Consider the following 22,754-nt stretch of genomic DNA (forward strand, 5'->3'; position numbering starts at 1 on the left):
CTGACCATGGGTGCCTGCATGCCCTTGGCCTGTCTGTTCCCAGGGATTTGCCTTTCCCACCCTCCTGCTCGTTACAGTAGTGTACTCTGTAGCTTTGTGTTTCAGCTGCCAGGGCACATTGAGAAGTTTACATGATTCACGTTACCCACCTTAGCCATGACATTTGAGCTGCATGGAGGAGTACAGATGATAGCATAGGCATAATAACTGGTGGTGAGGGGCAGGTAAAATGCATGCAGATGTTTCCACTGAGCTTTGAAGCACAGCTCCTTCAAGGTTTCCTGAAGATAAACTTATCACTTTGAGCATGTGTACTTGCCCGCTATTAAGGTATGCAGCTGATTGACCTACAGAGCTCTTGTGCTTGAGTTAGATTGTGTTTTCAAATATTGTTATTAGATGTAATTGCCAAAGCCCCTGCCAGTGCTCAGATAAATGAAATAATAATCTGAAGTTCAGACTAGAGGAAAGTAAGGTTTTTTATTCAGCTGTCCATTTCTAAATAAGAGCTGGAGAACAGCTTCCTAATCACTTGATCTGTGCTTTTTTGGAATCTCTCTTACACCTGTAGGTAYGATAGTGGCTCCCTTGTTTAACCTAAGTTGGATTTTAATTCTTCTACCTCCCTCTTTGGCACTGTGAACAGTAAATTTAGGCTTCATTTTGATTGAAGAGGTGGTGATACACAAAATGTAAAAAACAAACAAAAAAAGCCAACAACAACAATGTATTATAAGCCTCTTTGGAGCTGTATATAGCCAGTACAACTGTTCTCAATATTTCCACCCACACATTTTTACTCTGATGTCACTGCTATCCGTAATGTTTAATATCTTTTATCTTTTTTTTTTCCCAACCATATGGACATTTTTGGTCTTGGTGTGTAAAATATGTAAATGGCTAAGCTGTAACTAAGCTCATAGCAGTCTTTGTGGCTTTTTAAAATATGGATGGAAATAAAAAGTGTATAAATGTAATTGCTTTCATAGCATTATTGTGGTAAAAGGCATTTCTAAATTTAATATTGCATTTTTTCCTTTACAAATAATCATCAGTGTAAGATGGGACTGTCTTGTGTCTTTCCGAGTGCAAGTGCTGTGGGCACACAATGCAACAGGGGCCTTGGGAAGGGTAACCCACCAAAGGCTCCTGTCAGTCCCATTTGATATCTGGGTGTTAGCCTCATCCTCCTCTTTGTAGCTGCTGTTGGAAGACTTCATCTGTCTTGTAGTTTTGTCCTGTAAGAGGTCCAGCCACTCTGTTTCTCGGTTTCCTTAAAATACCTGAAACCCATGTGGTTGTTACCCTACATTTGTGCTGGCTCAAACTGGAAGTCTGGATTATATTATGTTGAAGGGGCCTAAACTGGCCATTAGGGATTGTCTTTCTCCCCTTATTTCTCCTCCTCCCCCCAGAATATCCCCAATGAGTAATAACACTCAAATATACAAAACAAAGCTAAAGCAAACTGATTTYTTTTTGGTTCATTTAGGCTTGTGTCTTTCTAATTCCATGGCAGAAGTTTTCTTTTCAGGACACCCCCCGTCATATAGTGTGTTTTATCTGCAGTGAGCTCTGATGTCTACATTAGATATTGAAGCATCACTTTTAAAAAAGACTATAATGTTAATGACAAAGAACAAAGTCTCAAGGATAAGTAAACCCTGTTTCTGGGGCTCTTTAACTAGAATTAGATTACTTTAGCTACAGCTCTGTGGCTGACTGGCTTCCATCTTTGCTTTTTTTGATAATGTGGATTTTTTTATAGCAATTAAATCACTGCTCTTTTTATAGAATGGTAAGCACTGGAGGAAGCTATTTCAAACAAGATTTGCTCAATATGAAGTTTTGTTTCTTTTTAAAGTGTTGAATACTGTCTCTTAGGAATTGTCAGGGAAATTATTTCTGATTATATTTGTGAGTGAGTGAAAATTTTTTTTTTTTTTTTTTTTCCTCTCTCACTGTTTAGCCATGAGGTCTGGCTGGCTGCCCCCACCACCACCTGCATTGCCCCCTCGACCTTCTGTAACTCAGGTATGTACAAAGTTTTAGCACTTTGCTGTGTATTACTCCATATTTATATTACTGTTGTGGTGGTTAAAAAAAGTTAGCTTGGACATCTTAGCTGTTCTCATTTCCAAGTTAATGTGCATGTGCAGTTTGCTCGGCAGTTCCATACATTATCCTTTTCCGTTGGTCTGTCTAGCCAGTGTGTTGCAATGTCAAATTACTGACTAAAAACTATAAATTAAAGGCTACTAAGGCTAGTCTGCTAATAGAGTTTGATGCCTGGAAGGCATGGCTTAATACCAGCTTTTTGTTTCTCAAGCTTCAAATGTTCAGAGGGCATCTGTTAAGGGAGCCACAGCATGTTAGAGTTTATTTCACCCATGGGTGTAAAAAGTCATGCTGAAATGAAGTGAATTCCATGTCAGTTGTGTTATTAAGTTTCAAGCCATTAGTGGCACACTTTTTTTTTTAGAGCATCGCACCACCATAGCACAATGAAAACAGACATAATCATAGATATCTGCATGCAGATACTTCTCCATATTTTAGGAAACAATGGAGAATCAATGTCATCTTCTTTTTATGCTGTTGGCTCTGTTAAGTCTTAGGCAGCAGTACACTGTATATATTACTCTTAGGGTGAAATGTAAAATGGAGAACAAGTCCACAGGAAAACTAACAGCCCATTACACACACAAACTTGGTGAGGCACCTTTACTGGGCCAGAAGCAGTCATCACTTGAGTTTTGGATCTGCTCTAAGAGTCTAATGTTAACATCTCTTGTTGCCCAGTGCTTATGATAGAATTATTAAAAGGCTTGTTGCTGCCCACAGCTGCACAAAAAAAAAAAATTGAATTGTTCTCTTTTTACCTCCAACCCTCCTTATATGTGTCTAAGTGTAGCTAGCTTTTTGCCTTGAGGACTGTAGAGCATTCTGATTTGAAAGTGTATGCTTCCCTTGAGTCAGGATGGCATTCGCCTTGCTGCTTAGTGCACCCATCCAATTTTTGCTTTGTCTAATGTTCTCAAAAGAGCAGCATTTCCCTGTGGCCTTCCTCTGAGCCTGTGCCGCTGCTTCCTGCCTCCCATCTGCTCTGCCTGCTACTGACAAAACCTGCATCAGCCCTTCTGCCTCTGCTGTAATTTGTAGCAGCTGTCACAGCCGCTCTGTCTCCATGTATTGCAAGCCCTGTTACTGCCTTCTAGAGAAACAATAAATATGACAAATCCCCATTCTTAGGGATAAGAACATTGTTTTCAAGCAAGATTTTGCAAATTGTTTATTTTCTTGTCATATGATAGATTTTCATTTCTTCACCAGGACAGTGAGGAGAGATTTTAATTTATATGTTCATGTCCAGCAGCTTCCTTACCCCATCACAAATACTGAACCAACTGTTTATCCTACACTGTGCCATGTAGAGTACAGGACCTTTCTAAAATTATAAACACAAGATTCTTGTGTGAAATTCTTGATCCACTCCTCTCCAATATTAAAGTTTGTTTTCTGAAAAAAGGAATGGCTTCTGTGTCTAGGCAGTATTGAATATATAGCTGATGGTTTGCTTACGTGTATTACTTACATTTATTCAATTTATTTCTGATGATTTTTAAAGATATTTAATCAAATATCTCTCAAAATATTGTTGTCCAGACTTCTAACAAAAATGTATATAAAACATTTATTGAAACCATTTAAACTTCACTTTTGTTACATTCTGTTTCTTTTGTCTTCAAATGTGTCTTTCTGTGATAAAGGTAACCAGCAATAGGGATGTATGTGTGATGGGGCCATAATTCAGCTTAGCTGACCTTACAAATGGCATGTAAGGAGTAGTAAGCATATGGATTACATTAGTCCAATGGGGCCCTTGATTTAAAGAGCATGAAGGAATTGGAGAGAGGGATCTGCTTTCAAAACAGAGACAGGATCAAGAACTGAAGAAAAGCCATGATGCTGAAATGACACATTCAGCTTTTTCCTGTTTCAGGTCTTACCAAGCTCTTCTTAAATTTCTGTTTTAACTTATTTTCAACAGTGTTGTTGAAAATCCCTTTTATTACCTTAACATTTACTATATGCCTGCAGTTAAGTACTGTGAATGACAAATGTAGCCTGGAAATGAAGTGAGCCCCACATATTTCAGGTGGCTGTGCACCATGTAAGTATGCTTGTGGTGTGATTATTTTGGCTCTGCTTTGAAAATCAGTTGATGGAGGAGGAAAGGGAAACAATTTCTTCTGAAGAGTACAGTTTTCTGTGGATGGCTGAGAAGCAGCTTAGACCAGTGGGCTCTTTAGTGTGAAATTAAAGGGCTCATTGGACATAAAGACCAAAGTGCATAGAAGTACCAAGGGATAGGTATTACATTTCAATAAAGCAGAAGTCCTTCTGTGAGCTTAATCAATAGGAATATAGAAATGGCATCTTTACTTTAGTCCTTGGTTGCTGTTGTTTTTAGTAACGTTTGTTTCAACCTTAAGAAAACATTATTTTTCCTGTCAAACCCTCCAAGGTAATCAAGCTCAACAAGTTACTGAAACGCTGGTTATTCATAGTGTGCCAAAGTCTCTAATTGTATCACAAACTTACTAAATTATATCCACATCCAAATCTGCCTCCATAATGCGGTTAGGTGAATAATGGGGGAGAAGGACTGGATCACTGGGTAAGTGTAGCATGAAGTAAAACACAGAGCTAATATAGCTGTGGCCTGAACTCCAGGTCTGCTTCTGTTTTGACCATGGAGCACTCCATTTTTATTGTGTAACTTAACCTCAGTCATAACTCACTGGATACACAGACTTATTTTGACAGGCTCAGTTCTTGGGATCTTGTGATGACTTATGCAGTTCMTAGGGAAATAGCAGCTGGGCTGACTTCTCCGGTCTGAGTTCCTGCTGCCAGCCCATGCCATTTTACACTGTTGGGAGATAGACATATTTACAGGTGTGGATGCATCTGTTCTTAATCTCTACACCAGATTTTAAGGTTAATGGATTAATTGTGCACTATTTTCTTCATGATCGTCTCTAAAGAACCGTGGTAACTCCATGTCCTCAGGTTTTTTCTCCATTGCCAAAATCAGCATTGTATCAACTTCCATCTGCATCAGTCTACAGACTGCACCCTAGTTTCTCTAAGTTTTCACCAGATGTTTTTCTAATGCAGGTCCCTGTGATGACTATAAATAAAGATGGACAAAAGGCAAGTTGACATAATATGGAGAGGTACCATGATAGACCATTATCTCCAATTTAGCATCTTTTATCCAAATTACATCCCATATCACTGCTCTGCAAGCCATTTTGAATTGATGTTTCCAATAAGATGTGAAATGCAGAATGACATGCTTTGTTAAAATCCTCAATTCTTACTGCTTTTCTCTTAAAGGCAGTTCAGTTTTGCCTAAATTCTATGAAAGGCACTTGGAAAGACTTTGTATGGAAAAAGGCTGATACACAGACTAGAGTTTTGTTTTGGATAATATATACAGTAGTAAAAAGAAAATACTTCAAAATAACATATGTCTGTGTATGACTTTGGCAATGAGTCCCCACTGGCACGTGTCACGCTTAGCAAGTCTGCAGTACCTACTTGTATTTAAGAATAATTAGTATGTGTTTTCCTTCTCCTTCTGACCTTAAGTATGTAATGTGCTCCAAGTTATTGCACAGACTTAGGACACTGGCAATGCCCTCACCTCTCTTCCTCGCTTCATGTGGCATGCTATAGTTGCAGCTTTTTCTTCTTCAAGAAAAACAAAAGGCCACAAGTCATTAGTTTGTTTGGCCCTGTGAGTAATGTCAGACAGGACAGACAATTTGTAGCTCTTTGAAATATCTGCTGTGTATTGTCTGGGCTTGTAGAGAACTGGATTCGGTGTCCCAAGTCATTTTTTTCTGGTCCTGTGTTCCTAACTTAAATGGTAAATGTAAGTCATCAAGGAGAAATGAAATCACTGTGGCTCCAAAACTTTGTGCTGCCCCAGGGTTACATGGAAAATCTATGTAACTTATGGACAGTAGGAATCATCATAGGAAGACAACAGTGTACATAGCTGACTTTCAGTGACACAAATTTCAAGCAGAAATTAACTTTGGATGCACATGAATGACATTCCATTGAAGCTGAACTGGAACTGAACATGTGTATGCACATCTCAAGCCTCTGTTGTTTTTTTTTTTTATGGAAACCAAAATAGTACTTTATTGCTGTTGGCTTTTAAGCCTACAGAAGCCGTTTACCACAGCTGCTTACTATGGGAGACTGAGTAGCATATTTATGTTAATAGGAATTATGGATGAACACTGAAGAGCAAATATAACTCTTCAGGATTTTATCCAACGTCAGCTATCTGCAGCATTCCACAATTAGATCAACCTTCCTTTGTTTAAATGATTCTATTTCTGTACCTTCCTGTCCAGTAATGATGATACATCTTCAATCCTGCCTGTGCTATATAAGGGGATTGGAAAACAGTGGGACTGGAAGAAAACTCTGCATATCTTGGATGAAAAAAATGTCATTCCTAGTCTCTTCTCCCAGAGTCTAAATTTTAAGACTGTTGGTTTTGTAAATTAACACTGATTTGTGCTGGAGTTTATTTCTAGAGAACCTTGGAACCTAGTTTTCCCCTTGGTTCCATGTTGGCAGTTTTGACAGGCGCTGAAAAAGTTACATATTGAGGCACAGTCTTCAAGTGAAATGGAGTAGATAGGCATTTGCTGACTTTATCAAATTGAAGTATCTTGAGTGCATTGCAGTTCTAAAGATTAAAATCTCGTTTTATTATATGAACTCACAGTTAGACTGACAGTTTAGTGACCATCATTAGTGTTAGAAATTACTGATTTGATGAAATCATGGAAACTGTTGTGCTGAGGTCTCAAAGTGTTGTGAGGGATGATGAGCGGGTCACACTTCCCAGCTATAGGCACCTGGTTTTGTTTGAAAGCTAAAATAATATTATTTTTAACATATTGAATGTTCAGCTCTCACAATGTTATTTGATACTTCCTAATTCTTTGAAGCTTTGTGACCACTCATCATTAAAAATTGCAAGTGAGAAGTGTGACCCAGTTCAAGAAATTGGCTCTATTAGCATGCCTCCCTGCTCTCCTGAATTCACAAAGAGGCATTAAGTATTGGGTGCACTTGGGTTGTGTCTGTAACAGTGAATTAAACATGCCTACACTGATCTCTGGCCCTGAGGCCAAGAAGCACAGAACAGCTCACGTCCATGTTGCTGAAAAGCGTTCACCTCCTGAACAGGACTGCCACATGCAAGGTCTGCGTTGGGAGCCAGTCCCGGCCCGCGTGCCAACTCCTAACTTTGCCTGGGARTTGTTTGAGAGCGCTGGTTGGTCCAGGCCAAAAGCAAGCCCAGAACTATTCTAACAATTCAATGGTGTAGACAATCAAGTTCCAGTTCCCTTTAACGCTCCTCTTCTCAGAGTAGTTTACTACTGTAAACATAGCAACGCTGTCTCAATACCTAAGAATTTGGCACCCACTGAAGACAGCAGGAGTACAGAGCTGCAGAGGCAGCAGTGCTGTGCCTGAGCAGGATAAAAACACTTCAGCATTTAGAGAGACCTTTGGGCAAAAACTTTGGATACCAGAATATCTTAATGGTTAGGCAAAGCCCCTGCAGATTGTCTGGCCCTTGTCTTCCATGATCAGTTCACCAAGGACTATTTAAGACCACAGAAATATTCCATTTTCTGTATGGTCTTTGGATCAGTTTTTTTGTATATGAGGATGATGATTAATTTCATCTTTTAGTACTGTTCAGTCATAGTTAAAACTGGAAATCCTGACAAGACTCCCTTGAGTGTTGTATTTTTTCCCCCTCCGTTGGCCAAAGCAACCCACACCTGCCGGTCCCCAGGATATGCTCTGTCTGTTTTTACAGACATTTGGATAAAGCTTGAGATATATAGGGGATGGGATAGGGTTTGCTTATCTCTGTTAGAGGGGTTGTTTTGAGAAAGTACCTCAGTACCAGCTGAGGTACCTTCTTACACTGCAAAATTGTGTGAGGAATTTCAAGTGTTGGCAGGACACCTGGAGCTTTATGGGAAGGAACCTTTTTGTTGTAGAAATTWAAAAAAAAAAATCTGCTTATGGCAGCCTTTTATTTGTGTGTATATGATGGTATTTTTTCAGACAACCTTTTTATATTAAACCAAAGTAGTACTTTTTTAGCTTGTGTTTACAACCACTGTGTAAGAAAAGGGTGGGTTTTTTTTTCTTTAAATAAGCTCTACTGTTTTGGCTGCAGATTAGCATATGTTGTATAATCAGTGTATTGGATACTGAAGAAGTCTGTAATAAAACTGGAAGTCTTCTATAACATAAAAGATTTTGCCATCTGCCACTTTAATATAAGTGGATTATCCTCCTCTGTCATGAAAATTATATATTAAATCTAAAACAGCCAGACAAAATAAATTATGGTTTAAGAAGTGGTGGAAACTAGCACAGTTAGAATTGAATTTGGGGAGTAGTTGATGGATACCATAAAATACTTTCCAAAGAGGTTTCTGGGAGGATGGGAGAAGGGCAGATATCATAATTAAAATATGTTGTAATAATTTTTGAATTTGGCTTCATATTTGTTTAAAAAAAAMCCAAACAACCCACAACCAAGAATCCAATGCCTGTATCTCTAGTGGAATGCACATACCCCTTTCTATCTTATGTTAATCTGGTTTAGTAGAAGTGAAGTATTGAAACAGATTATTAATGCTTCTATCTGGGTCCTGTTCTTTCCTTGCAAATGGGCTAAACATTGCAGCAATTCATTTATATTTACTGCCTTTTTCCTAAACCTTATCACTAGCTCTCAGATAGCTCAGGAAAAGAAAGCTTATCAAAACTTCAGGGCTGCACAGTGCTGAGAAGGCAGTCAGCACACTAAGACCCTGGCACCTTGTTGCATTTGCATTGCTTTGGGTTTTCTGTCTGTCTTATCATTTTCAGTTTCTCTAACAGGCARTAGAAAAGAATTAATGATTCAGTGTGGGATACACTAGATTCACAAAAACTGGAATTGAGTCATCTTGACTTCTTAGAAATTGCCATTAGACACAAAAATACGAATGTTTAGAAAGGAGAAAAATTCCTCCTAAATGAACTTATGTAAAGTTGATAAAAGATTGCAATGGGCACATCCTGAGCAATAAGCCTATTTAGTATCCTACTTTTTCTTATAGATAAGCTGTTCTCAATACCTTTTTGCAAATCTAAGTAGTGACACCATAATTAATGATTATGGACTATTTCAGTGAATGCACAGAGATGATTTAATTCCTGTGAGTAGTGCCATTGCTTACAATGGGACTATTTCCATGTGTAAAGTTACCATGGAGCATAAGTGTGGGCAAGACTGAATCCAGAATATATGCTTTACCTCTTGCAAAAATGCTCTTATGTAACAGAAATATGAAAGCTCCATGAAGACCACTTGTAGTGGAAGATCAGTTAGGGACTGTCTTGAAAAGTGGGCATGAAATCTATATATAATCCATCATTGCTAAGCAAAAATCTAGAAATATAAGTGAAGAACTAGTTGTAAAGTAATTCATTATCCTACTCTTTCAAAAATCTGAGGCTTGCAAAGCACTTTGTGCTTAAGTGAGTGTTGTATATCCTTTTAAAAAGGTACTGTTAAGTGTCATCACATGGAGCAGTGAGGTTATGAATGGCTGGTCTAGGATCATACAGTGAAATAACAAACATTTGCAATTCCTAATACTTGCTCGCCATGCTGTAACCATTAGGAACTGTCTGTCCTAGTGCTCAATATTGGCCATAGGCTACAAGTTGGTCACTCCTCTGGCTCTGGCTGTTCTCAGAAGCATTGTTGGCCAGTTTTATCTTCTGTCTGGCAGAGTGTGGAGGATATGGCTATTTCTAGAAAACAGGAATATTTAGTGAAGAAAAAAGAGAGAGCACTTATCAATAGCTAGATTTTCGTCTTCGTGAACAGTGAAGCTCTTCACAGTCTTTGAAATAGGACATGGTGTTGCTCTTTTCTATAGTCATTTATTGTTCTTCCCAAAATTAAGATATTCCGAGACCTGGTCTGCAAACTGTCTTTTGTACTGCTGAGAGTGTTCTGACAGCCGAGCAAGATTTTCATTTCCCAACTAGTACAATTGGTGCAACCTTGGATGTGGACGCAGTATTTACTCCATTCCATGGACACAAATTAGACTCTTCCATTTAAGTACTTTTATACTACTATAACTGAATTTTCCTTTGGAAGACCATATTGCATAAGCAGTATAAGCATAACAGGAGGTTTAGATTCAGAAGTTTTATAAACCAGTGTTAAAGAGTTTTAAACCCTACTGTAATGGTGAGAAGTTTTCAAGGTTAGAGAAACATTTCTTTAGGACATTTACTGCTGTGCTGGAGGAAGTTTATTTGCTGTGTTTCTGAATGAGAAATGAGTTGCTCAAAGACTATACTAAGCATGCAATAAGAACAGTCAAGAAGTAGAATTAAATAAAGGGAACCCACCTTAATTGGATCACTTTTTCCTTACACACCACTATAGAGCTCAGATGGGAATATTTTGGAGTCAGTCTCACTCTACCCTCTAGCAGAAGGCTACAGGGGCTGGCTTTCACCCCCTGTCCAAAGCAGTGATAGGAAGGAAATCTATGAAGAATCCCTCTGCCAAAAAGAAAAAAAAGGAGGAGTGGTACACCATTATCAATGCCATGTTATGTCTAAGAATATTAAACTGATTCCCTCCCTGTAGAGGGATGCTTCAACCCTCCTTCTTTGCAATGTTCTCCATGTATTTTCAGTAGTCAGCAAAGCAGGAGATGTTACTATCTAAGGAGAAAGTTCAGGCTCCCAAATCTCACGGTATTACAAGTGGAAATTTCCAATATCCCTTTGGAGGATTTTTCCTTTAAAATCTGCATGGGGACAGTGTGGGGAGACACCAGATTGTAAGAGTACTTATAAAGCATCTAAAGCCCAGTCTAGAGAGGATTCCTGGAGTAGCTGTATAAGAAAACCTTTGCATTGACACAGGTTGCAGCTGTATATAAGATTTTTGCCTGGGTTAAATGGTGTCAGCCCCTGAACAAAATCCACTGCAGCAGCGTGCAGATTTTTCTGTATCATCAAATACTGCAGATCACTGTAGCATAGACCAGGTTTCTGTGTGAGAGGGGAGAGAATCTCCAAATAGTTACGGCTCACTCTGTTCAGGTGCTTGCTGTCTGCCCACCCTGTGAATGAATCTGAACCATGGGTTCAGTCTACAAGCACTGAATACGAAGGCAGATATTTTTTGCACTCTAAGCAAAATACTCAGAAATGGCCTGTTCTGTGTGCCACTAGGTGGCACTTTAGGGACATGGCAGTCACTTGGTTTTATTCATTATGCATGGGCTGCCTCACCAGAACTGGTGGGCTTTTTTTTTTTTTTTTTGGTCAAATGTAGCTATTTATTTATTCTACCATCTGCCTGCACTGTCCAGGCTGCTGAGCTTTGCATACCTGGTTGAGGTGGTCCTCACTATCCTGACAGCAGGGAAGAACAGCCAGCCCCATGGCTCCAACCTAAGCCAGCGGGTATGAGAGCCCTGTAGTTGTCACGGTTGTTAGGCTGCCAGCCGCATCTCCACACTCAGATAGCCAGTAAGAAATAAACGCTGCACCATTAGGGACTGTGACAGTGGATTGTTGGAAGCTTTGAAATCTTAACCTTTTGGCATCAGCATCAGCACTCTGTTTTATATTTGCTCCCACCAGGACACAAAGTTTGTCCTTTTTCCCGTTTCAGTTTTCTTTAAAATAATGTTCCCTCTTCCAATGAGGCCATTTTTTTTGGTCAGGTTGGACTTTTTTTTTTTCCTCCAGTTCCTGTTATCTTATTCTGATTTCTGTTTTCCTGTTTGCTTGTAATTGACATTGTGGAGTACAAGTTTGTTAGGCTCTTCTGTATTACTTGGTCAGGCTGGTTCTTGAAAAGTTACATTTTAACTACATATAAACATACACAAGGTCCCTCTTTCTCTTTCATTCTGTGGAATTAGATACTGTGTTCTTGCCTTGCATGCAAGGTTTAATGTTGGCTGCAACTAGAACAGAATTTAAATAATGCTCAGGATAGGCCACACAATGTCATGCCAAGAAAGGTTCCCTGAGCACTAGCCCAAAATAACTTTGTTTGGGCACCAGAAACTGCCTGGCCAGCTTAGAAGGGTTATCTAGTGCTCCCTGTCCAAGATAGGTCATTCAGAGCTGGTTCTTGCTTATCTCCGTCATTACAATGTGTTTGGCAGCAAAGCTGTATCATGAAGTGCTTATATTATATGTATTACATGGCTTCCTGAAAGACTGTGTTTACTTTTACTGCCCTTAAGTGAATGCTTTGTCAAAATGATGTGTATTGGGACCAAATTTACTGTGTGAATCTCTAAGGTATTTGAACTTTGCTATCCCAAATCATTCATGAAGGCCTCATAGACTTTGCCAGACTACTGTTAGCAGTGCTTAGAACCTTGATTTCTTTCAAATATATAGAAAGTGGTCCTAGAAATCAGGGAGTTTATAGGCTATTCAACTAACCAATAAAGAAATGCTGTGTGCATTATATGGTTTTTTAAAGATCTTTGATTTTTTGTAGGCAGAAGATTACTTTTTTACATTTCACTCTCCTGTATGTACCAGAAATCACTGGTTGTAACAGAAGCTCTTCAATCCATGAAACGGTTTCCAGAATTGAAATGCTAAAATCCAATAGTTATTAAAATCCAAATATTTAAAATATTAGTATTCAAAAACTATTGGAAAATTACAGTAGACATTTTTTTAGCATCAGATAACACTACAGCTGTAGCACAGTTAGAAGAGCAGGAGAGAAATCTCGTCAGCCGAGACACATTTTCCTCCTCTCCAGAGGAATTGCACATGTATTTAAAAGAAGATCACAAATCGCACTCCTCTGTGTACATGTTCAACATCGTATAGTTGAAGAACAGCAGTAGCCTGACAGAACTCCTTTTCCCCTGCAGCTTTTTGTTGAGCTCTTACTGTTTTTGTTATGAAAGAATTGGAGGTGTTATTAAAAAGTCCCTTGTTTTTTTAAACATACCAAATTCTGTACATTCTGTCATTTTTTAAAAAAACTTACAATTAGGCACTGTGAAACTTGTGACTGCTACAGAACTTGATGAGTCTAAGCAACAGGAGATTAGACTCTTCAGTGTATGACAGGTTATTATTATGGCTAAAATTCTGGCCCTATTAAAGTTCAAGTTTTACCTTGCACTTTTTTTAGCCACAAACCTTTATTCTTGTAGAAATGAGCCATTTYTGAGAAAAGAGCATGATGACAGGTTGCTTATCCTGCCTGGGGGCCCTTGTCAGCTGGGCTCCATCCTCACAGAAGTTGGGAAAGAGCAGAAGAGGCAATCTGCGGGGGCTGAGTGTCCTGTGCCTCCCCGCTCCTTCCTTCCCTCCCCTTCTTGAAGAGCCACCTGATAGCTTCTCTACAGAAAATGACGATACCAAGTTTGTCATAGTATGCCCAGGGACAAATAGCTCCAAATCTGGTACCCTCCCTTAGCAGAAGTTCTGCACCATGTCCTGGTAAAGCAAACTCCAAAGATAAGGGAAGATTTGGAGGCAGGGAAAGAAAAGGATTTACACTCCATTTTAACTTTCTTCTTTGGCAGATGTATTGGAGGCAGGGTGTTTTGTTTGCCTTAAGTGTAGACCCATGTTTTAAGTCTTCACCTAGGTTTCTGTTTGAAACCTGGAAAGGAAGGAAAAAAGTAGATTATTTGGCTTCTTTTATGACTTGTATTTTTAGTAACTTTATTGTAATTTTTGGTATATTTCATACTTTCTCACTCCAACCTTGCATACTTCAAAGACAGATGCTTAGTCCAATGAATTTTCATCAGTTTCAGGAGATGATAAGGTGACAACGTGCAACCAAGATCTTTCTAGCTTTTATTCCCCACCCTGCCCCAGGCCTTAGTTTTTTCTCTGAGTACTTAGGTGATAAGGGTAACTCTAGAAGATATCCTGGGCACTAGGTCATTTATATTCAGAGACATGGTTCCTAACATTTCACAGAAAAAAGCTTTTCTCTTGTTTTCCTATGACAATAAAAAGAAAGAAAATAGTTTCATTAAAAATCTACAAAAGACATATGTCATCCATTCAGCTGTCACTTTGGATCTCTATTTCCCTCGCTGTTGAATTGTTAAGGTAACTTTTCTTTTGCGTATAATGTTTCCTTTCATTGACTTTATTGTATGTGACTGCTAGTCATTTTCTGGGTGTAGCAATGACTGATTTGTTGTTACAGACAGAGCAAGTATCTGAGGTTGAATTACATCCTCAGATGAATAGACCCCCATCACAGACAGAAGAAAACAGTTCAATAAAGAAGGTGAGACCTGCACATGTTGTTCCATTGTTGAGTGATTTGCCTTCATCAACAAATGTAGTTGTTTTAGGTTTTAAAGCAATTAAACGGAGAGTTAGGGTTACATTTTTACATGTTTACCTTCTCTGGAGGTCAAGACGCTAGAGAGAACTGGGATCATGTGTGACATCAGCTCAGATAAATCATTAAGAAAGCTCTTAGTACGTACACATCAATGTATGTGCTTTAAGAAAGGCAGCTTGCCATTTGTTTCAAATCAATGGGACTCATGGAGCCTTGGGGAAGACAAAAAAAGAATTTGATTGTGTTTGACCCCTGTTTCACTGTAATTCTTCCAAGTTGTGACACACTTCTTGCTTATGGTTATTAAAGATTCAGTTTTGATCCCATATAAACACACCTGTTTGCCAGAGGTCAGAATCTGCTACTAAATGTGCATAGAATTTGAGAGATTTCCTCAAATGTTTGCTTAAGATGTACAGTTTCTATTATGGTTTTGTATAAGCATATAATTCTTATAAATTAATCACTAAAATTGCAATGACAGTCTTCACAGAGCCTCACTCATGGATGGAGTAGCCTTAAGCAAGCATTTTCCTAGCTCTACTCACGCTGCCCGTGCCTTCTCCCACAGATTTTTAATAGAGGGCAACTGGAGATTGCCCCCAGCCCCTACTACAGCCAGGGAGCACCTGCAAAACTCCTTGCTCAGCTCAGGCAAGAAGTGTTGGCAGGTGCTATATCTAGCATATACCTTGCCCAGGGAGCATCAGTACACTTCTTGCCCTGATGGGGCGGGGGGCACAGGCAAATGCCCCAGCATCATTTTTCTATGTGTGATAGGGCTTTTCAGGCAGCGTCCTAGCTCCACCTGTGTTCACCGCCTGCTACTTCGAGCTGAGCCCCATATTTTCCTTGCTCTGCTTTGCACCCCTCCTGGGAAAATGAAATTCTTGTGGTCCACCCACTTCATAGTTGCTGTTTTCCCAGCTCACTCCCTAAAGTATAGAGAAGCCACAGGCTGTGGGACGCAGGTTGCAGGTTATGGGTGATGTGCTGCCTGTGGCCTTCAAAGGGCTGGTGCAACAGCAGTGAGCCAAAGAGCCCCTGTGGAAGGGTCTGCTTTTAGGAACTGGTATTTCTTCCAGTATTATGTTTGAAATGGGAGAGGGAGTTACTCTATGAATTTTTGAGTTTTTTGGTAGTTTAAGGCAGACGGGGTTTATGTATTTGGCATCCTACCAGTTTATAGTTGTAGAATTCACACACAAATTCCTCGCTTGCTCTACATCATGTGTTTGCAGAGAGCTACACATAAGCATAGGATTTCTGAGCACAGTATTATCTGAGATCTATGCAGTGCTGATGTGCTGGTGTCCTAAGCGAAAGATCTCATGTTTTAAAATTATTTTTCAAGTAATGGTGGAACCGTTAATAATTCATTTTTTTAATATCAAAATTCCTTGTTCCTTACAATTCTAATTCCTCTAATAATTCTAATCTCTCTAATTCTAACTATTGATGGGTTTATGTTGTTTTCATTCTGTATCACTCATAGTAATCTCTTGTGCTGAGTCAGGCTGAATACTTCAGTTTCTTATGACTGCTGGCTCAGTTCAAAGTAGGCTACCTCCTTTAATTTCTTCCTATTTTATTAACATTTGGCCAAAACACAGTAAGATAGTCTATCTAGCCCAGCAAAAGGCGCACTGTGAGAGTGATAATAAAATTTGGGTTCTGTTCTTGACTGTGACACTAAATGCCTTTGTCAAGTCACTCCGTCTTTTTGAGTCTTGGCTTTCTCATTCATGAAATGGGGCAATAATAGTTATATCCCTTGTAAAAGAGATCTTATAAAATTCACTGAAAAGTAGCATATTTATATTGCAGTATTGAAACAGCTATGAAATTTTAGACTACTTCCATTGCAAAAGAAAGGCTATCTTAATTTAAAATAGTGAAAACTCTTCTTACTGTTAAAGGCGTAAAAATCCRAGACTTTTTGTTTTACCTATGAGTCAGACTATCTCTTCAATGTAAGCTGTCAAGAGAAAAAAATGATCTACGCATTCAGCATGTTAATTTTGGGTGGATAATTTTACGCATGTTTCTTTCTAAGCTAGTTTCAGTGCTGCTTCATATAAGAAAGTAGGGGAAGAGAAGGAAGAGAATCCATTCCAAAGGGTGAGGCATCGAGGCAGTGAATTGGGGTGCAAGCGATTGATTATCGATTCTTACCAAACATACTCAATTAAAAGTAAATCTTATTTTGGTTTAAATGCTTTTGAGCTAACTGGGAACTAGTGTATGTGTTAGTACGTAGAGCTATACAATCCAGTTTTGAGGAGTCTGTAATCCAGATGAAGACAAAACACTAGTATAATAATTTCATTCGTTAGGGGGTTGTAGGAGTTGCTGTTTCTTTGAATAAAGTCCAAAACCCAAGACACCTTCACTAAATTTAAATTAAGCTCTGTACCTCTTTAAATTATGAAGTCTTAGGTTGGACATCAGCAATTTTGGTGTCTTCCCCGGCTTATTGACTGGTCACCTATGGCCTGACTTAACCTTGCTGTGCTTGTCCCTTACAGGAGGTTGTTCTCGCTCAGCCGCCCTCCAAACCTGTCCGCAGGAAGTTCCGGCCTGAGACACAGGCGCTGGAGAACCCCGAGCTTTCTCCGACCATAAATGTGACTTCTTCCTTGCCAGCAGTTAAGCCTCACCTCCCAGTCCAAAAGTAAAAACCCATACCAAGCATGTCAAACTGCACCATGAGATCTGATGTAACTGGGGTTGCTTTTTGCATAATTCTTGTGCTTAATACTTCTGGTTTTGCAAATTCATCATGAGTTGCAGGCCTCTCAGATCTAGATTTGTCCACTCAGATACAGACCAAGTCTATAGTGACTGTAAGTTGGTAATATTTGATTGATGGCCTCTTCAAAATGTACTGATTTGTCCCACCTCTCTGTGTAGTAAACATGTCTGAAGATCAAGCCTTGTTGTTCAGCCAACATCTCTAACAAAGATCTCTTTTTAACTCTTTGGGTGTATGTTTTTACCTTGTACAAGTCTTTTGGAATTTTGCTCATTCATTTTGACAGATATAATCAGTTAAATGTGCAGGAAAAGTAGTCATGAAATGCTCCAGATTGTTTGGTCATATCCTTGTGATATTTCTCCATAGCAAGGAATGCTAGAAATGAGCTTGCTGTTGGTATGAGCTGAGCCATAGACTTCATGTGATGATCCAGTAATTGCCAAATGCAGTGCGTGTTATTTTGCTCTCACAGATGTAACTGTTGAAGCTTTYACGAACAAAAATTTCTAGGGATTTCAGCATATGTTTATTTAATAGCCATGTGGAAGGGGCTATGCTACTGAGGCATGGTAAGTGAAGGCACTTGAAGCCCTATAGGGCCTATACGTCTCCTGCAACTGAAACAGTGTGCAAACATTATGGCTTGCCTTCACTCAAAGCCTTTCAAAGACATCTAGCTCAATCTGAAACAAAACCACACTGCCCAAATCAGTCAAGCAATTCTTGGCAAACTTTATCAGTAGCCTGAATCTGTGCTGCATAATTGGAGATTAGACTACATAACAGGACTCCTAGGATGCCCTTAGAGTGCTATTTTGTACTTTGGGAGTGCATATGCCATAGTGGTTCAAAGAAAGATAACAGCGTTTGTTAACTTCTCAACTTAATCCTGTCTTGTCTACATCTTTCCTAAAATGTTTAAATGACAGTGGGGATATATCTCTGTGGGTTTTTTTTCCCCCCCCATCATTATTACTCTGGAGCCTATGGAGAGTGGTTTGAAGCAAAATAGTTAAGCAGAAAAATAGCAGTTTGCTGGAAGAAAATAGCATAAAGACCAGCTTATTCTAAGAAATGGAGGTTCTGTTGCAAAGATCACTGCCATCGGCTCTGTTTAGAGAAAGAGCTAAGGGGGACTGTGTACCACTGTGGAGTTATTTAAGTAGGGCATCTGTTTTAGACTATGTTGTCATTAAAAAGTTGTTGATGCCTCATGTAAAACTTTAAAATAATCTATTTAGAGGAGGGCTTGCTTATTCAGCCAGTATTTTATGTTTTCTTTCCTTTTTCTTGTTGTTACCTCTGTTTCTTAGAATAAGTTGGTCCTCATATACTGAACTGTCTCTTTTTCTACCTGTCTGCTTAACTGTAATTTGCTCCAAACCACTTACCATGGGCTATAGAGTAATAATAACAGGAAAAAAATCTTTCTTTAAGCAACAGAAGAGGTGAGGGAAGTCCATAAATCATCTACCTGTTCTGTTTGTGACATCAGATGATTTTGTGGAAATGACTGCTTTGAAAAAAAGAAAGATTAATTTTTCACGTGAAGAAGCAGCAGAATCAGCTGTGCCCTGAAAAATCTAAGACAGTATTTTCATGCACATGTCCTTTCTTTCCAAATAAAATGATTTTTATATTTTTTTGTTAACCGCTCGTGAATCATTAAACTCTACTGTTTGAAAAGAGCTAAAGGAAAGATTCTGCAATAAGTACTATGCAAGGATTATTCTTAGGCTGAACCAGACTCCAGTGATTTTAAAATAATTGAGATGGCCTAGAATGTTTTTGTCATTCAGCTTAACAAGTGTGACCATTTTACTTTCAAGCACCTGATTCAGTCATCTGATTTCAGTGTTATATTTTTGTTCCATAGATTTGTAGTTTGTACCTTGTCCTTGAAGTGTAGTCCAGTGTGTATAGAGACACAAAATGTATGGTTGGTCTTTTGGCATCAGCTGCTATTGAGGCTCCTAATTGAAATGTTTTGTATTTATCTGTCTGGCAGACAGTCTTCCAAGCAGAAAAGGGCTATTCAGACTGCCATACGAAAAAACAAAGAAGCCAATGCTGTGCTAGCCAGGTTGAACAGCGAGCTCCAGCAGCAGCTGAAGGTAAGGAATGCATTGAAAAATCACAATGACAAAGCTCCCGGCAATCAGTTATGTGTCACCTCTAGCAGAGAATCTTGTTCATTTTTCAGATGAAACCTACTGCATTATTTCCTACTCTCCAGAAGATAATAGCTAACATTGCATGTGGGTAGAATGAGACTTTCTAGGAAGAGCTATAGCCTGTGTGCATACAGCTCTCTTGCCAGATAGGGTAGGTTTATGCTTCTGAAAAGTTCAGGTAATGTGATGGTATCACCCAGGTCAGATGAGCAACTCAAGCATAGCTTTCATTTTTTCTGATCACTTTTGCTACATAGACATTGATTCCAGGAGTCAGGCATTCAGTAAACAACGATCTGGCTAAACCATGCTTTACATGAACATCTAAGACTGATTTTTAATGTTGTCAGCTGGCTTGTATTTTAAAGTGTTCTCAAGGGGCTACTTTATTATAAATATGAGCGCTGTTTTTTTCTGTTGTCCCAAACCAAAGGTAGTGCAAACCTTAGCTCTTTATCTCCTGCAGCTTTTTCTCCCTTGCATATTATGAACACACTGGTATGGAAAGAGAGGTGAACTCATGTTACAGGGTTTTTTCTAGGACTACTGACATCAGTCACTAACCACGCATTATTACTGGGGATTGGGAGCTAAATGTGTAACTGTCCAGAACACTTTCAGTACTGAATGGCCTGGAAATGGGACACTGTGACCAGAACTGGCATTCTCCTGTCCTACTTAAACCTGCAGTGGTTTGCACTGAGTTGGCCTCCCCTTAGCTTTCTTCTGCATATCCCTCTGTGTCCTGAGAAATTTCTATTCTGTATTATTCCTCATTTTCTATCCCAGTCTCTATCCTTGATACCCCCAGTTAAACTTTTTCTTCAGTCAAGATGAAAGTCTGATTCCATGTTCAACTTTGCTTTAATGTAATTTCTGAATTGATTTCCAAGGATCTCCCCAGAGTGATGCAGGGTGGATGCTCTGTACTGAAATCATAGCAAAATGTAGGACAGTGATTGGAATAAGCATGGGGATGAAAGCTTCTAATGACAGCACATTCTGTTTTGCTCAGTTTATCTGTAGTCTTATCTGCCTCCATACACTATCTTGAGTGTGCTTACACTCCCAAACCATCATGAAATAGGCCAGTGTTGTTAGCTGTATTTTACAGCAGGGCGAAGGAGGCACAGAAAGACTGAGAGATTTGCCCAAGTTCACACACGAGCAGAAAAACGAAGTTGTCTTTCAAGTCATATTGCTGGCTGGAAATTTTCTGGTGGAATGGGGCCTTGCTGTTCTTATGGAAAGCAGAAGACTTTATGGGAACACCTCACCCTCAGTGAACTTGCACTGAAACACAGGGAGCTTTCCAGTGGAGCCCTGCCTCCTCTTCTGAGGGCACAGACAGTGCCTGGGCTCCCAGGGTAGGGCTCTGAGCCTGCCCAGATGAGGATATTAGTGCTTTTAGCAGTCGCAGGTCAGTCCGGTTCCCCACGTGGGTCAGGGAGCCCTTTGACAGGAGTTCAGTGAAAGCCGGCTGCCCCTCAGCACAGGGGCAGCCTAGAGTTTAGGAGAGAGGCTTTCCTGAGATCACAGGTCCCAAAAGCCGTAGCAATTTCTGACAGAGACTGAGGTTCTTACTGCTGCAGTTGTCAAAGTAGATTGTAAATCCTATTTCATTTTAGCAAGGCTAAGTCATGTAGTTTCCAAAATGAAAGAGTTTGGTTCTATGAACCAAAAATTTTTGCAAAGCAGTTTTGAAGGTAATGTGATTTCAAAAATAACATGTTTTTTTGGAGTAAAAATCCCTTCACTGCATTCTAAGCTATGCTGCTGGCCAGTAGATCACTACTCCTCTCTGTTATCACCTGTACAAGCAGTTTAACCTCCATGTTGCACAAATATGAAAAAAGAGACAGTAGACTGTTGTGAAGAGCAGTTGTCTGGTATTTGTACGATGCTTTAAGGCTACAAGGAGTGTTACATAAACAGTGAAGCCTTGAGTCTCTAGTAAATGCTAGTGGTTTACCAGACAGCTTTTTACTAATGCGGGGTTGTGCATGTGAGTGTCACAGAAGTTATAGTGCATCTCTCTCCATGCTCCAGGAAGTTCACAAGGAACGAATTGCCTTGGAAACACAGTTGGAGCAGCTACGTCCTGTAACAGTCTTATGACCTTCAGCGCTTTATTCAGTGGCAGTAAGAGAACACTTGTGCCAAGAGTCTTGCAACAAAGGGAGCACAGCACAACTGGGTAAAGTTTTCACCGAGGTGATGGCAGAATAGGGGGGAAGAATAGGTTGTCAGGTCTCCTTTGCACCCTACTGTGCATGTTGGCCTTTGCAGATGAAGAAGGTACAGAAAATAAATATCAAACTGTAGGATATTTCTGAGTGGAGGATGGTTTACCCTCTTCCCACTCTTCCCAATCTAACATGTAAATGCAGTTTACCACTGAAATGAATAGCCTAAGAGTATTTTATTTATGTAAAGAATTCCTGATTTATATACATCCTTGGAGCACCTCTTGCCGCAATTATTAAGAGGTACATAATTCCAGAATTCTTGTTTAAAACTCATTCTCTGAGATGAGTTCCTGGATGTTACTTATTCCTGTAGGAGTATATCATGGCAGAGTATCTATGGGTTTAAAGTAAAACCAAGAATAAAAGTTACTGGACATACAGAGTCTTTATCCACAACCACATGTCAGATAATTATTTTCTTAATACTGTTTATTATTCAATCACGGATGTATTTTAATGTTAGAGGAACTGTATTTTATAAGTAACAAATTGTATGAAAGAGCAGTAAAAAGTGTTAAAATTTGATTATTTTGGAAATTACAAAATAAATCTGGTTTTTGGGACTATAACTGTTTGCTACCACCAGCGTTTGATCACTTGCTTGCAACTGCTAGTGTCCTTATAAACTGTTAGCATGTTTGAGATCATTGGTTTATTGCTTTCTTGTTTGTTTTTAAATCAACAGTGTAGTTATACTAAGAGGTTAAAAATGCATTCTGCTCAGCACTTTTATAAAAGCTATTCTATGTACGTTTGTATTAGTCTGCTTTCTTGTCTTAATAGCTGCTGAATTGTTCTGAGGATGYGTACAAGAACTGTATTTGCAAAAGAAATGAGATTGCACAAGTGCTATATATGAGGTTATAAAATGCTGTGATGGACATTGCCTCCTACAGCAAGCTATCATTAAGGTTCCTTTGCACCTCATTGGAGGTGCTACTGATAGGATGAAGCTGCTAATGCCCATCTATTTTCTAAATGAAGAAGCAAAGATTAAGTCTTAACCTTGGTCTGATGAAGAGCCAACTGAACCATGGGAATTTTTCCATGGATGCAGTGGTCAT

General features: G+C 39.3%; 1 protein-coding gene across 1 annotated transcript in view; it reads left to right on the plus strand.

The window, feature by feature from the left end:
- The window catches only part of LOC112963975 (ralBP1-associated Eps domain-containing protein 2-like), a 60,026-nt gene extending 37,767 nt beyond the window's left edge, over positions 1-22,259 (plus strand). Inside the window, exons 6-10 of the mRNA XM_026061517.1 lie at positions 1,970-2,034; positions 14,366-14,449; positions 17,038-17,183; positions 19,276-19,381; positions 21,491-22,259. Coding sequence (XP_025917302.1) covers positions 1,970-2,034; positions 14,366-14,449; positions 17,038-17,183; positions 19,276-19,381; positions 21,491-21,559 — 470 coding nt within the window. The 3' untranslated portion in view covers positions 21,560-22,259. The remainder of the gene's footprint in view (positions 1-1,969; positions 2,035-14,365; positions 14,450-17,037; positions 17,184-19,275; positions 19,382-21,490) is intronic.
- Positions 22,260-22,754: the final 495 nt, after the last annotated feature.

The sequence above is a fragment of the Apteryx rowi genome, unplaced genomic scaffold (genome assembly GCF_003343035.1).
Source record: "Apteryx rowi isolate R43461 unplaced genomic scaffold, aptRow1 scaffold_181, whole genome shotgun sequence".
Taxonomy (NCBI): Eukaryota; Metazoa; Chordata; class Aves; order Apterygiformes; family Apterygidae; genus Apteryx; species Apteryx rowi.